General features: G+C 45.7%; 1 protein-coding gene across 1 annotated transcript in view; it reads right to left on the reverse strand.

Moving 5' to 3' along the window:
- Positions 1 to 358: 358 nt before the first annotated feature.
- Positions 359 to 16489, reverse strand: part of LOC129700720 (calcium-activated chloride channel regulator 1-like) — a 32137-nt gene continuing 16006 nt past the window's right edge. Inside the window, exons 9-14 of the mRNA XM_055641327.1 lie at positions 13606 to 13712; positions 13294 to 13515; positions 10887 to 11148; positions 10107 to 10274; positions 4756 to 4983; positions 359 to 1424 (exon numbers count right to left, since the gene is read on the reverse strand). Of these exons, the coding sequence (XP_055497302.1) occupies positions 1039 to 1424; positions 4756 to 4983; positions 10107 to 10274; positions 10887 to 11148; positions 13294 to 13515; positions 13606 to 13712 (1373 nt within the window). The 3' untranslated portion in view covers positions 359 to 1038. The remainder of the gene's footprint in view (positions 1425 to 4755; positions 4984 to 10106; positions 10275 to 10886; positions 11149 to 13293; positions 13516 to 13605; positions 13713 to 16489) is intronic.

Raw genomic sequence — 16489 nt, forward strand, 5'->3', positions numbered from 1 at the left:
CCGCGAAGGAAAGGTCCACGCTGCACCCGCTGCTGAAGCTCCGGGCCCATCTCTGGGAAAGGCCGCTCCAATCCAAGCTGTTAGGTCGTGAGGGAGGTGACAGGGAAAGTCGCCTTTCCGTCGAGGAGGCGACCAAAAGCGATTACCCCACCCCCCCCCCCCCACCCCACACACACAGGACATGCCAAGAGAAACCTAAACTAACATTTAGACATACCAAAAAAAAAAAATTTACGTTGAAATAACGAACATGCTGCTGGCAGGGCAGCCGACTCGTAGCACCCCCAACCAACTAAAAAAATAACTTGGTTTTAAGTGCTCTCATTTTTTACGGAAAGTGAATAAAACAAAACAGCCATTTTGGAAATTATTTTTATTAGGACTACATCAAAATCATTCAATTATACGAATTCCATGTCAGTTGAAAACAAACGCACAACATTCTTCAAAAGCACTAAATCTAGACTCAGATTGGAGAGATATAATATTTGAGCAGTAGGATTGTTCCAAGTTTATCATTGTGGTTTCACCAGTCAAAACCATGCGATCTTGGGTTTAGTTTTGAGTTTGAATTTAGTTTATTGTCACAAGTACCGAGGTACAGTGAAAAGCTTTTGTTGATATTCACGTCCATCCCAAGAGGATAAGGGCTGAATTTCCCAGGGATTTCTCCCAGTTGTTGGGGAAAGGAGCATAAAAAGCCTCAGAAAAACTCGAGTTAATTCCTTTGATTTTCACCACCACCCACACCCATAATAAATCAGAACAAAGTAAATGCTTGGATTAATAACATAATGACTTGCTTTCTCTGTATACAAAATGTGTAGGAAGGTTCTGAAGATGCTTGTTTAAACCGAAGATCGACCCAAAAAGCCGGAGTAACTCAGCGGGTCAGACATCATCACTGGAGAAAAGGAATAGGTGATTCCTCCTGACTCTCAGACTGGAGAAGGGTCTCAACCCAAAACATCACCTATTCCTTCTCCCCAGAGATGCTGTCTGACCCATTGACCCATTCTGTGTCTATCTTCTTGCTGTCTATTGCAACCTCTCCTCATCTTCTTTTTTCCCTTTTAGTTTGTACCAAAAGATCAGTAATCCTACAATTAAGCAAACGAGAAGCAACACTATTACTGTGATCAAAATAGCCCTTGTCGTGTAATTGTCTATGATAGGCAGAGGCTCAGCGGAAGTAATCATGGCAACATTAGACATCTCGGAAGGCTGATTAATTTCATCATAAGCAAGGATGGCGAAGTAGAGGGTCGTTCTGTTCTCCAGTTCGATACTTTCAGGGTCAATTATAAACATTTCCTTGGAGCCAAATGGCTGTGGATTCAAGTTCGTCAAGTTCACTCGTTCAACTCCGGAGAAACTATGTTGCAGCAGTAATTTGTTGCTCACTCTCATCTCATAGTAGGATGCTGATAAAGATAAGAAACAAATGAATTGACATATGGCTGGAAAAAATATTTTGATGATTAAAGGTACAAGACAAAGAGAACAGATTGGGTTCCATAGTGGCGCAGCGGTAGAGTTGCTGCCTTACAGTACCAGAGACCCAGGTTCAATCCTGACTACTGGTGCTGTCTGTATGGAGTTTGTACGTTTTCCCTGTGACCTTGTGGGTTTTCTCCAGGTGCTCGGGTTTCCCCCAACACGCCAAACATGTACATTTTTTAGGTTAATTGTCTTTGGTAAAGATGGTAAATTGTCCCTAGTGTTAGATAACGCGAGTATACGGGAGGAACGCTGGTCAGTGCGGACTCAGTGGGCCAAATGGTCTGTCGCCACACAGTATCTGTAAAGCCTAAAATAAACACTAGAATGCAAATGAAACTTTTTTCGCTATATTATAGCAAGTTACTAGTTGAGACATCAGATTCAGATTCAGAGGAACTGCAGATGTTGGTTTACTAAAGAAAGACACAAAATGCTGCAATAACTCAGGAGGCGAGGATGTTCTTCAAAACATTTTACATTTTGACAGTCCCACTGTGAAATCTCTTCGAGGTCTGCCCAGTTTGAAGTTCTTTTAAAGGGAGTTCTGGGAGGCGCTCTCTCATTGCTCCCCTTCTGTGATTACCAACCATGCCTGGCCCTCCTCTCTTCCAATTTTCTTTCTCCACCCCCACCCCCCATCCCTGCCACCTTCACCTTCAATCAGTCTGTTGAAGGGTCCTGAACCAAAACGTCACTTAACCATGTTCTCCAGAGATGCTGCCTGACCCGCTGAGTTATTCCAGCGCTTTATATCTATCTTCATTATTGTGTCCAATGTAGGATATCAACCTTTAGACATGGAATTGGATTGAGTGGTGTTTGAACGAAAATGCTGGAAAGAGTACAGAGCAGATTCATGGGAATGCTGCCAGTATTCGAGGGCCTGAGCTGTAGTAAGGGGTTGTGCAGCCTAGGAGCAAAAGAGGCTGAGGGGTGGTTCTACAGGGGTGTATAAAACCATGAGGGGAATAGACAGGGTGAATGCACAGAATCTTTTACCCAGAGTAGGAGAATCAAAAACCAGAGGACATAGGTTATGGTAGGAGATCGATTTCCCGCTTGTCGCGGCGTTGTCCGTTTCGGCGCCGTCGTCCCCGTGCGGGTCGCTGAGGCCGCCATCCCCGCCCAGCCGGGCCCCGCACCTCCTGCACGCGGACCACGCTCTCCCGCACGCTCACCCGCGCTGGTTCCGCCGCGCGCACGCCCCCCGAGACAGCGACCTCCCGCACGCACGGCGACATCCTCTAAGGAACTTAAGGGGCAACTTTTTTCACTTGGGGCGGTGGGTATATGGAACGAGCTGCCAGAGGACCTAGCTGTGCCAGATACGCCAACAGCATTGAAAAGACACTTGGGACAGGTACATGGATAGGAAAGGTTTAGAGGAATATGGGCTAAACACAGGCAAATAGGAGTATCGTGGATTGGTAGAAAGCATACAATAGGCAATAGACAATAGGTGCAGGAGTTGGCCATTCGGCCCTTCGAGCCAGCACCGTCATTCACTGTGATCATGGCTGATCATCCACATTCAATACCCACTTCCTGTGTTCTCCCCATATCCCCTCACCGCTGTCTTTAAGAACCCTATCTAACTCTCTCGTGAAAGCATCCAGAGATTTGGCCTCCGCTGTATTCTGAGGCAGAGAATTCCACAGACTCACAACTCTTTGGGTGAAAAAGGTTTTCGTCATCTCCGTTCCAAATGGCCTACACCTTATTCTTAAACTGTGGCCCCTGATTCTGGACTCCCCCAACATCGGGAACATGTTTCCTGCCTCTAGTGTGTCCAATCCCTTAATAATCTTATATGTTTCAATAAGATACCCTCTCCTCCTTCTAAATTCCATAATATACAAGCCTAGCCGCTGCATTCTATCAACATATGACAGTTCCGCCATCCCAGGAATACTGTTGGGCTGCATCACAGCTTGTTTTGGGAACAGGACATTGAAAGATAAATTTCTGAATAATCTAAACTATGGTGATTTACTCTGACTATCAACAATGATCACTGTGAAATCGTGAATTGTATTCATTCTGTGTGACATTATCTAGCATATGTAAAACACACAGGCCTGTCTACGGTAGATACCTATCTGAACTGATAGGTCCATATTCTTTTACTTCCATAAGCCTATCCAAAATCCTCTTAAACGGCACTATCGTAACTGCCTGTATCACCCTTGGAAGTCCATTCCAAGCCCGCTCCACTCTCTGTGTAAATAATTTGCCCCGCACATCTCCATTAAACTTTCCCCCTCTCACCTCATAGCTATGCCCTCAGGTGTAGCACAATTCTACACAGGGATAAAAAGGTTCTAGAAGTCTACCTTATCCATGCCTCACATAATTTTATATAGTTCCATCAAGTCTCCCCTCAACTTCCGACGTTCCAGAGGCACGGACTCAGTGGGTCGAAGAGTCTGGTTCCATGATGTGTGATTCAACAAGTGATTCTCCAAAACACCAGACTATCCTTGCCTACGTAGTTACATGTTCCCTCTGCCTGGTCAATTTACTTCCATTGTGTCACACCTCAACTGGTCAGCAGAATTCCATGTCCAATTGTGTGGGAAGGAACTGCAGATGCTGGCTTACACCGAAGATAGACACAAAATGCCGGAGTAACTCAGCGGGTCAGGCAGCATCTCAGGAGAAAAGAAATCGATGATGTTTCGGGTCAAAACTCTTCAGACCCAATCTAAAGATGGGTCTCGATCTGAAACATCACCTATTCCTTCAAGTTCATAAGTGATAGGAGCAGAATTAGGCCATTTGCCATCCAATCATGACTGATCTACCTTCCCCCTCTCAACCATATTCTCCTGCCTTCTCCCCATAACCCCTGACACCCACGCTAATCAAGAATCTATCTACCTCTACCTCTACCTGAAAAATATCCATTGATAGCCTCCATGGCCTTCTATGGCAATGAGTTCCGCAGATTCACCACCCTCGGACTAAAGAAATTCCTCCTCATCTCCCTCCTGAAGGTACAATATGTCCTTTTAATCTGAGGCTTGGCCTCTGGTCCTAGACTCCCACTGGTGGAAACATCCTCTCCACATCCACTCTAACCAGACCTTTCATTATTCAGTAAGTTTCAATGAGGTGCCCCCTCACCAGAGATGCTGCCTGACCCGCTGAGTTACTGCAGCATTTTGTATCTATCTTCCCCAGCTATTTGATCAATTCATTGCTGGAAAGAAAAATTATCTGTAAGCCCCATATAAATGCGGGAGCATTTACCTGCTCCTTGATCCAGATCTGCTCCTGGTGCGGTCCATTCCAGCTCAATCTTATCTTCAAGTACTCTTGCTTCAAGGTCCGTGATTTTACTCGGCGGGAAATTGACAACGGGAATGTCCACGGGATTTGAAATCGCTCCTCCAGATTTGACCCTGCTGAAGTTTCCAATCTGTGCCACGCGATTTTCTTCACTGACGGTGGGTTTTGGCGGATTCGGATGAACAACGCCTGTGTGGAAGGAAAGACATTTATCTCCAGTATCCGGAATCCATCGACCAATCCATCACTGAACCTGCTGTTCCATGTTGGGGAACAGCAGACACAATGGATCTAATCTGACATTTTCTCCCTGATTCCCTGTTACGAATGCTGGAAGTGAGCATGAGAAACAGTGAAGCCACTCAAAAAAGCTGGCAGCACATCCTGACCATCAGCCAGAGTCATTAGCACAATATCCCTGTTCCTTGATGCTGGCATGAAAGGTGGATCGGGTGGTAAATAAGGCTTTTGGTACATTGATCATCCTGTAACGTGGTGACCAGAACTGCACACAATACTCCAATCATCATGAAAACTCGCCTGTATTTTAAGGAAATTAATCTGCCATCCTTTCATCTGGACCATCAGATAATTCACTATTAATGCTTCGACATACTTTAAATCACATTTTCCATTAGATGTTTCACATGAGAAAATTATAGTTTCCAGCTGGTAGAGGTGCTGCCTCACAACGCCAGAGACCCGGATTCGATCCTGATCTCGGGTGCTGTCTGTGTAGAGTTTGCACGTTCTCCCAGTGACCACGTGGATTTCTCCCATGTGCTCCAGTGGATAAATGTGAGGTTATCCATTTTGGTGGCAAAAATAGGAAAGCAGACTATTATCTAAATGGTGGCCGATTGGGAAAGGGGGAGATGCAGTGAGACCTGGGTGTCATGGTACACCAGTCATTGAAGGTAGGCATGCAGGTGCAGCAGGCAGTAAAGAAAGCGAATGGTATGTTAGCTTTCATTGCAAAAGGATTTGAGTATAGGAGCAGAGAGGTTCTACTGCAGTTGTACAGGGTCTTGGTGAGACCACACCTGGAGTATTGCGTACAGTTTTGGTCTCCAAATCTGAGGAAGGACATTATTGCCATAGAGGGAGTGCAGAGACGGTTCACCAGACTGATTCCTGGGATGTCAGGACTGTCTTATGAAGAAAGACTGGATAGACTTGGTTTATACTCTCTAGAATTTAGAAGATTGAGAGGGGATCTTATAGAAACTTACAAAATTCTTAAGGGGTTGGACAGGCTAGATACAGGAAGATTGTTCCCGATGTTAGGGAAGTCCAGGACAAGGTGTCACAGCTTAAGGATAAAGGGGAAATCCTTTAAAACCGAGATGAGAAGAACTTTTTTCACGCAGAGAGTGGTGAATCTCTGGAACTCTCTGCCACAGAGGGTAGTTGAGGCCAGTTCATTGGCTATATTTAAGAGGGAGTTAGATGTGGCCCTTGTGGTCAAGGAGATCAGGGGGTATGGAGAGAAGGCAGGTACGGGATACTGAGTTGGATGATCAGCCATGATCATATTGAATGGTGGTGCAGGCTCGAAGGGCCGAATGGCCTACTCCTGCACCTAATTTCTATGTTTCTATGTTTCCAAAGACGTGTGGGTTCGAGGAGCTTCCAATGCGGGCGGCGCTGACCGACATCGCGGAGTCCCTGGTGCCCTTTGCCGAGGGCCGCCAGCGGGAGTCTCCGCCCGGCGCGGCCTGGGGACGTCGGGAGCTGCGGACTTCGGTGGGAAGCCGGAGGGGAGAGGATGTTTCCACTAGTGAGAGTCCCGGACCAGAGTTCAATGCCTCAGAATGAAAGGATGTTCCTTTAGGAAGGGGATGAGGAGGAATTTCTTTAGTCAGAGGGAGGTGAATCTGTGGAATTCAATGCAACAGAAAGCTGTGGAGGCCATCAATGGATCTCTGAGAAAATCCGCACAGGTCACGGAGAGAACGTGCAGACTCCGTGCCGACAAGCACCAGCAGTCCGGGTCGAACCCGTGTCTATGGCGCTGTAATTCAGCACCTTTACCGCTGCGCCACCGTGCCGCAGTTTTATAACGTGAAATTCTAGACTTTGCATCGTGCTTCATAGCAGAATTAAATGATTGGTTGACTTGTCCAATCAGTACATCCCTGTTTTTAGTATCAGTCCCTGGCAAATGAAAATTCATCAGTAATGAGTCATAGAAACAGGAACATCAGCAAACATTGTCCACGTGAGATCTTACAATAAGGTCTACGAGATCTCCCGATTGAAATGTTCGTCCGCTGAGGCTTACGGGAACCTCCTGGTTGCCAACCAATTCAACTCCCCTTCCCATCCCCATACCACCACGTCCGAACCGACCAGCAATCCCCGCACATTAACACTATCCTACACACACGAGGGACAATTTTACATTGAAACCAAGCCAATTAACCTACAAACCCGTACGTCTTTGGAGTGTGGGAGGAAACCGAAGGTCTCGGAGAAAACCCACCGAATTTGAGGAAGGACATTCGTGCTTTTGAGGGAGTCCAGCGAGGTTAGTTCCCGGGATGGCGGGAATGTCATATGATGAAAGAATGGGGCGACTGGGCTTGTATTCACTGGAATTTAGAAGTATGAGAGGGGATCTTGCAGAAACATATAAAATTACTAGACTAAGTCGGACCCATTGGGTCCCTCACACAGGAGGGTTGGTCCCCCAACGCAATATTCCACCTGTCCACCAATTCCAATATTGGTGGCCAATGGGTGGGGCGGGGGGGGGGGGGGGGGGGGGGGGGGGGCTTCTGGAGCGCTAGTATGGGTTTTGTGGGCTGAAGGGACTGGTTTCCAGAGGGCTAGTATGGACATTGTTGGCCAAATGGATTCTTGGGGTGACAGCTCAGTTACACAAGCCTGGTGTGCTGGCAGCTCACTCACGGTTGGTGGGCGAGCAGTTGACTCACGGCTATTCCTTGAAATTCCATTTCAAGCAGGGTGCATGGCCACCAAATTCAAATGCAGTTTTCTACAATTTCAAACAGGGTGCAAGGCCACCAAATTCAAGTGCAGTTTCTTACCACTTCAAGCAAGGTGCAGGGACACCAAACTCAAGTGCAGTTTCATACCACTGCAGGATGTAAGCAGGGTGCAAAACAACCAAATTCAAGTGCAGTTTCATACCATTTCAAGTAGGGTGCAAGGCCACCAATTTCAAGTGCAGTTTCCTAATCTGAGGAAAGGCATTCTTGCCATAGAGGTAGTACAGAGAAGGTTCACCAGACTGATTCCTGGGATGGCAGGACTTTCATATGAAGAAAGACTGGATAGATTCGGCTTGTACACGCTAGAATTTAGAAGATTGAGGGGGGATCTTATAGAAACGTACAAAATTCTTAAGGGGTTGGACAGGCTAGATGCAGGAAGATTGTTCCCGATGTTGGGGAAGTCCAGAACTAGGGGTCACAGTTTAAGGATAAGAGGGATGTCTTTTAGGACCGAGATGAGAAAATAATCTTTTACACACAGTGGTGAATCTCTGGAATTCTCTGCCACAGAAGGAAGTTGAGGCCAGTTCATTGGCTATATTTAAGAGGGAGTTAGATGTGGCCCTTGTGGCTAAAGGGGTCAGGGGGTATGGAGAGAAGGCAGGGATGGGATACAGAGTTGGATGATCAGCCGTGATCATATCGAATGGCGGTGCAGGCTCGAAAGGCCGAATGGCCTACTCCTGCACCTATTTTCTATGTTTCTATGTTTCATACCATTTCATGCAGGGTGCAAGGCCACCACATTCAAATGCAGTTTCATACAATTTCAAGCAAGGTGAAACCACCATAAAACCATACAAAACACCAAATAAACACCACACTCACAGTTCAGTAGACATACAGTGTGTTCATTTGATTCACAGCTTAGACAGTCGTGCCCTCTCCCTCCCCCATCTTGCAGAGACTGAGCCACACCCACATTTCCGGGTTTCATAATCCCTCCCCCCTCTCTCCGGAAGAGGCGTGGTTTTCATGGCATGATTGACAGGAGAGAGATTCTCAACGTTTTTTTAAACACAATAACACTTTTATTTTTCATTGATGGGAAGAAACCTCTGCACCTGATGAGCGGAGGGGGGCTGAGCAAGATGGGCAAAAATCACCACAGTATGTGGTAGCGTTTTATCTAAAATCAACATACAGTGCAAACAGGAAGTTGTCAAGTTACCACCACCAACAACCATTTGCAGTGCAGCACTCAAAGCAGTTACCACCACCAACAACAATTTGCAGTGCAGCATTAAAGGCACTTACATTTGAGTAGACATGTGTTTAGTGTTATTCACAGCTCTGAGACGTGACCCTCTCGCATCCTCCATCTTGCAGAGACTGAGTGAGGCACAACACTTCTGGGTTTTATAGTCCCTCCCCCTCCCACCAGCAGGGATTAAGCGATTGGACACGCTAGATGCAGGAAACATGTTTCCAATGTTGGGGGAGTCCAGAACTAAGGGCTACAGTTTAAGAATAAGGGGTGGGCCATTGAGATGAGAAAATACTTTTTCACCTAAAGTGGTGAATTTCTGCAATTCCCTGGCTCAGGAGGTGGTGCAGGCCGATTCACTAGATGCATTCTAAAGAGAGTTAGATAGAGCTCTTAGGGCTAGTGAAAACAAGGGATGTGGGTAGAAGGCAGAAACGGAGTACTGATAGTGGATGATCAGCCATGATCACATTGAATGGCGGTGCTGGCTCGAAGCGCCGAATGGCTTGCTACTGCACATATTGTCTGTGTATTTTTGTAGGTCAGAGGGAGAATGTACAAACTCCATACTGACAGCACCCGTAGTCAGGATTGAACCCAGGTCTCTGGCGCTGTAAGGCGGTAACTCTACCTCTGCGCTAACATGCTGCCCTGTAAGTTTGATCCAAAACAAACTTGCCGTTCAATGGCTCAAAATGTCTAGCATGGCAGAATGTCTAGCATGGTGGTGTAGGGGTAGAGTTGCTGCCATACAGCGCCAGACCCGCTATCAATCCTGACTACATATGCTGTCTGTACGAAGTTTGTACATTCTCCCATGACTTGCATGGGTTTTCGCCGGGACCATCAGTTTCCTCCCACACTCCAAAGACGTACAGGTTTATAGATTAATTGGCTTGACATAATTGTAAAATTGTCCCTTGTGTGTGTAATACTAAGGTTGGTATGTGGGGATCGCTTGTCAGCACGGACTCGGTGGGCCAAAGGCCCTGTTTCCTCACTGTATCTGTAAACTTAACGACATCACAAACCACTGCAAAGATATATTTTCATTGTCTTCGTTTGCACTGCTAAATAGTTATTACCATCAATGGTGAGTCCCTGCGTGTAAATGGCGTTCCTCCCTCTTTTGCTGGTCAGCTTTGAGGGCCCTTCCCTTCCCTCTACGCGCACCTTGAAGCTGTACCTTCCACGTCCGGTAACGTTCAGGAAATACCTGGAGTAAACCCCATCATTCTTGCGAGTATCAGCCCCTGAGAGCAAGTAAAGGCAAACAATGAATAAGAAGGAACTGCAGATGCTGGTTTACACCGAACATAGACACAAAATGTAACTCAGCGGGGTCAGGCAGTATCTCTGGAGAACAGGTGGAGCCCACAATGGTCCATTGATGGCTGGGGCTGAGGTGATAACAAAGGAACACAAATGGTGAAATTAGAATTTAGAAAATACCCCTAAAAGTTTCTTAAATGTTGCAATAATACCTGCCTCAACTACTTCCACCGGCAGGTCGTTCCATATACCCACCACCCTTTGTGTGAAAAAAGTTACCCAACAGATTCCTATTAAGCCTTCCCCGCCTCACCTTGAACTTCTGGTTTGGATTACATCGGGGATAAATATTTCTCATGGCTGGAACCCAATAGAAAAGGTCCTTTACCCACACAGTGAGAGGGATAGATAAATCAGTCAAGATTGAATGGTAGAGTAGACTTGATGGGCCAAATGGCCTAATTCTGCCCCAAGAACTTATGACCAGTCCGCTCTTTGTCAATGGATCACTCCCAAATGTTCACCTTACAGTCACGGCACTGTTAACAATTCACGCAAATTTTATTTCTCAGAGGCGTTTTCATGTAACCTACCTAAGCCATTATCGAAAAGTTCATGTTCTTCTGGGACACCACTGGGAAGTTCAGCAATGATTATCACCTTCGCATTTAAGACTGGTAAAAACCCCTGAGAGACTTCCACGTAAATGACCGTCGGGCTTTTGGGATCCTTCCAGCTGACCCTGGGGTTAACGGTAACGGGGGCAACGTTCTCATCCACCGCTCGAGACGTCACGGTCATCGTCACCTTCTGCTTCCGTCCAGAATTCATGACGCTGTAAACCCAGTTCCCTGCCTGGGAGATAAATGGTCAGGGTTAATCCAGGGACAATGACATCAAAACCGCCAAGTTCCGCGTTATAACCTTCCCCACAGCCAACATTGGACCATTGTGGTCTCCACCTTTCCTTCATCATCGTTGCTGACTTCATAAGTGATAGGAGCAGAATTAGGCCATTCAGACCATCAAGTCTACTCCGCCACTCAATCATGGCTGATCATGGTGTGGCGGCGCCTAACGGCAGCAGCTCGACTGCAGTCAGTCAGTCTTTTTTAAAGTTTTTGACTCGTTAAATGTATGTTTTGATTCTAGTTTTAATTATTTTTTAGCTGTGTATATGTCGGGGGGTGGGGGGGGAGGGAAACTGTTTAATCTCAGCCCCTGTATGGGGGACCCGACTTTTTCCCTGTCGGGTCTCCGATGTTGATGGGCCTAACATCGTGGAGCCGGTGGTGGCCTCCGGCCGGAACCAACCTAAAGGCTCTAGTCGTGGAGCCTGCGGTCTTGCCATCACGGAGCTGGCCAACTTCGGAACGGGAAGAGCTGTGGTGGCGCGCGGCTTCAACCCGACTTCGGAGCTTCGGAGGCTCCGGCCGCCGGCCCGGTGGACAGGAACTCGCAGGTCCCTGGTGGGTGACCGCTTTTCCGAGCTTCCACAAAGGCAACTTCTCCTACTGGAATCACTGGGTCAGAGCGGGGCCTAACATCGCCCGGCACGGCTTAACGGCCGTGGGACTTACCATCGCCCGGGGGCATTAACATCGGGAGCCCCAGTTCACCTTGATGTTGCAGATGGACTGCTGGACCGCGGGAGAAGAACAAAGGGAAGAGATAAGACTTTTGCCTTCCATCACAGTAAAGAGGTGTTGAAGATTCACTGGGATGGATGTTTGTGTAAATTGTGTTAAGTGTGTGTCTTGGTTTTTTTGTAATGTTAAGACTGTAGAAATGCAATTTTGTTCAAACCAAGCTGTGTGAATGACAATAAAAGGCATTCTATTCTATTCTATTCTATTCTATCTTTCCCTCTTAACCCCATTCTCTTGCCTTCTCCCCCATAACCTGTACTAATCAAAAATCTAACTATCACTGCCTTAAAAATATAAATTGATGTCCTCCATAGCCTTCTGTCGCTTTGATTTGTTCTTTTGCATAGTTTTGTACCATTTCATATCCCTCTTTGGTGAGTGTTTTCCTTGAACTATCACAGTGTTGTTAAGAAGCTCCCTCGACCCAGTTATGTTGAATATTCCAAGATCTTGATGCCAGTGGTGAAGAAGGAATGGTCTTAAAGGTTCAAATTGACATAGGGATAACTTAGAGATGAAGGAATTCCAATGCATCTGACACATAAAGTCATAGACATAGAATCATATTGCATGGAAACAGGCCCTTCGGCCCAACTTGTCCATGCCAACCAAAATGCCCAATCATTTGCCACATCCCAATTACTGAATAGGTCAATAATAGGCAGCCCACATTGTAAAGTTGGGACCTGTCGTATAGGAGGTTGAGTTGATTTTAATTTATTGTCACATGTATCGAAGTACAGTGGAAAGCTTTTGTTGTGTGCTAACATGTCAGCAGAAAGACAATACATGATTACAATCAAGCCGTCCACAGTTGTCAGATACATGATAAAGGGAATAACATGAATAACCTTTAGTGCAAGATAAAGCCAGTAAAGTCTGATCAAAAGTAAAGATACTTCAAAGGTCACCAATGAGGTAGATAGCAGCTCAGGACTGTTCTCTGGTTGTGGTAGGATGGTTCAGTTGCCTGATGATAGCTGAGAAGAAACTGTCCCTGAATTTGAGGATGAATAGCCGTAAATAGACAGTATAAGGTCAACGGGAATGGGTGTGAATAACGAGTAATTGATTGCAAAGTTACTAGAAAATAAAATGCAAACTACCAAAAAAAGGAGTCAGCTCTATCAAGGCCTGGATAGTGGATGTGGAGAGGATGTTTCCACTAGTGGGAGGGTCTAGGACCGGAGGGTTATGGGGAGAAGGCAAGAGAATGGTGTTAGGAGAGAGAGATAGATCAGCCATGATTGAATGGCGGAGTAGGCTGAATGGCCTAATTCTGCTCATATCACTTCTGAACTGATCTGTGGAGAGACATTTAAAGTAATGTTTCACGTGCGTTCGAACGTACCTCTGCAGTGCCTGGAATTTGGAGTCGTGCTGTGTGTGTTGCGTTCTCGGTTTGAAAGTTCGCCTGAGTGTAGATCTTCCCTCTGGGGGAACGGAGGATCACATCCGGTTGAATATCCTCCCAAGTGACCACAAAATAAGTGTTGTTTCCAATGGTTTTATCAATAGAAACGATACCACTAAACCAACCACCTTTATCAATACTCCTTCCTAAACTTTCAAGCTGTGAATCAAGGAAACAGACTGATATTGTATTGTAAAACACTTTGTAGAGTGAGAATAAATGCAAAATAATTCTCTAACGCTATCAAACCTGGATTGCCTGTTGGCTAAGGTCACCATTTTCTGATACTAATCCAGTGAAAGCATCAATGAGTCCGTTTGAGTCTACTTTATCAGTTGCTGCGAGCTGTAGACCATCTATTAAATGAAATGTAAAATAATCCTTAACTCACATATTATCCATTATCCATGGTCAATGTCCATTCAGAACTGAATTTAAAAAATAGACCTTACAAATTTCTGTAATGTGAGATTCTCCCTTTGAAAAAGTCAAAATAAAACTACCAAATGGATTGAACTTGGTTGGAACACTAGAGCGGCAGATGGCTCAATGGGCTAAGTGTTCAGCTGTGCAACCTGAAGGTGGCCGGTTCAAAGACAGAGTGTGTACTGTCGTTGTGTCCTTGGGCAAGACACTTCACCTACCTTTGCCTGGGACTAGAGATGGAAATTAGCTGCTGATTAGCTATAATCTCACATATTTACATGTAAAATGTTAATTAATATGCACTGTCCCTATAAACAAAACATTTTTTTATTATTATAAAGGTGATAATGGATAGTTCTGCTCAATACTCTGCTGTGGGTAAAGCAAGACTTTTGCGGTAAGTTTGCGGAAACATGTTCCCGATGTTGGGGGAGTCCAGAACCAGGGGCCACAGTTTAAGAATAAGGGGTAAGCCATTTAGAACAGAGACGAGGAAACACTTTTTCTCACAGAGAGTTTTGAGTCTGTGGAATTCTCTGCCTCAGAGGGTGGTGGAGGCCGGTTCTCTGGATACTTTCAAGAGAGAGCTAGATAGGGCTCTTAAAGATAGCTGAGTCAGGGGATATGGGGAGAAGGCAGGAATGGGGTACTGATTGGGGATGATTAGCCATGATCACATTGAATGGCGGTGCTGGCTCGAAGGGCCGAATGGCCTACTCCTGGAACTATTGTTTATTGTCCATTGTCTATTTTGGGTCGAGACCCTTCTTTACACTGAGAGTCAAGGGAGGGGGAGTGGAGATATAAATATCTTTAGAGGGAGTCTATTGCTTTAGGTAGATTGATAATTGCAACAAAGACAGAGATTTGGAAGAAATGGGTCATTTCCTGGCTGGATTTGATGGACGTGACCAGGGAGCCCCCAAAGATTATTTGGTGGCCCTCAATAATTGTTGATACAGGCGAAAGATTTGGAGGAGGGGGCAGAGTGTAAAGTCTACGTCAGGCAATGATGTGGAAATGGGAGGGGAGAGGGCATGTGGCAGAGAGGATATGTGGAGTCTGCAACAGAATATAAATGGGTTGAATAAGTGGGAAATAACTTGGATAAAGACCAAAGGAGAAAGATTGTAGATGAACCAAGCACAGATGGAATAGAAACATAGAACTTAGGTGCAGGAGTAGGCCATTCGGCCCTTCGAGCCTGCACCGCCATTCAATATGATCATGGCTGATCATCCAACTCAGTATCCCGTACCTGCCTTCTCTCCATACCCCCTGATCCCCTTAGCCACAAGGGCCACATCTAACTCCCTCTTAAATATAGCCAATGAACTGGCCTCAACTACCCTCTGTGGCAGAGAGTTCCAGAGATTCACCACTCTCTGTGTGAAAAAAGTTCTTCTCATCTCGTGTTGAAATGTTCTGGTGTATGAATCACAAATATTTAGCAGGGAGGTGCAGCAAGTAGTTGCAAAGATAATTGGCACATTGGAGTTTATTGCCTAAGGGTTGGGGTTTTGAAGTAGGAGTGTGTTGTTAGAGTTTGTACCGTCAACTGCTGAGCCCACATCTGTGCACAGTTTTGGTCCTTGTATTTAATTAAGGGTATGCTGGATTGGCAGCAGTCTGAAAGATTCACAACATTAATTCAACGGGATGAGAGGGTTTTCCCATCACAAGCAACAAAATAAGGTATATCTATTATCTTTGGAATTTCAAAGTGATCTTATTGAAACATGGAAGATCTTGAGCGAGTATAACAGCTAGATGCCAAGAAGTTGCCACCTGGAGGAGAATCTTGATCGAGAGAACATAGTAACAGGATTGGGGATAGGCACTTAAAAATGATTTACATGGGTACCTCGTCTCACAGAAAGTGGTGAATCTTAAGAAATCTCCACCTCAAAGGATGTCAAGCTAGATCATTGGAGGTATTTAATGAGTACGTTGACAAATCCTTGAAAGATGAGGCACTTGAGGACCACGGGAAGAGGAGTTGAGCATGGGGCAACTCTGCCATGATCACATTGAATGGCAGGACAGACTATACTGTGCCCAGTCCCCATGTCCAAACATCTCTGATTCATCGGCTGCCAACTTACTGTTGATACTCGACTCAAAAATGATCTATCAGCAATTTCAATTGAAACCCAGGACAATTAATTTTAAAAGTGGCAAAGTCTTTATTACAAGAGTGAAGAGAACTTGAAAGAAAGAGCCTCTAGAACACAGAACTGTCTCATTCTGTGCATAGCAAACATCAAATACCCATTTACACTCATTCCCTTTGTCAACATGTGGACTGTATCCTTCAATACCTGGTCATTCAAGTGATCATCTGGATATTTCTTGAACATTGGCAGAATCTTTGCCTCCACCATCCAGGAGCAGCAGGGTGGCTCAGCGGCAGATCTATGAGCTTACAGCACCAGAAGCCCAGGTGCAACCCTGACTATGGGTGCTGCCTGTACGGAGTTTGTATGTTCTCCCTGTGACCCACGTGGGTTGTCTCCGAGATCCTTGGTTTACTCCCACACTCCAGAGGCGTACAGGTTTGTAGGTTAGTTGGTTTGGTGTAAATGTAAAAATTGTCCTTAATTGTCCGTAGGATGGTGATAATGTGCGGGGATTGAAGGCCGGTGCGAACTTGGTGGGCCGAAGGGCCTATTTCCGTGCTGTATCCCTAAACTAAACTAAGCACTCA

Source organism: Leucoraja erinacea, chromosome 10, assembly GCF_028641065.1.
Source record: "Leucoraja erinacea ecotype New England chromosome 10, Leri_hhj_1, whole genome shotgun sequence".
Lineage (NCBI taxonomy): Eukaryota > Metazoa > Chordata > Chondrichthyes > Rajiformes > Rajidae > Leucoraja > Leucoraja erinaceus.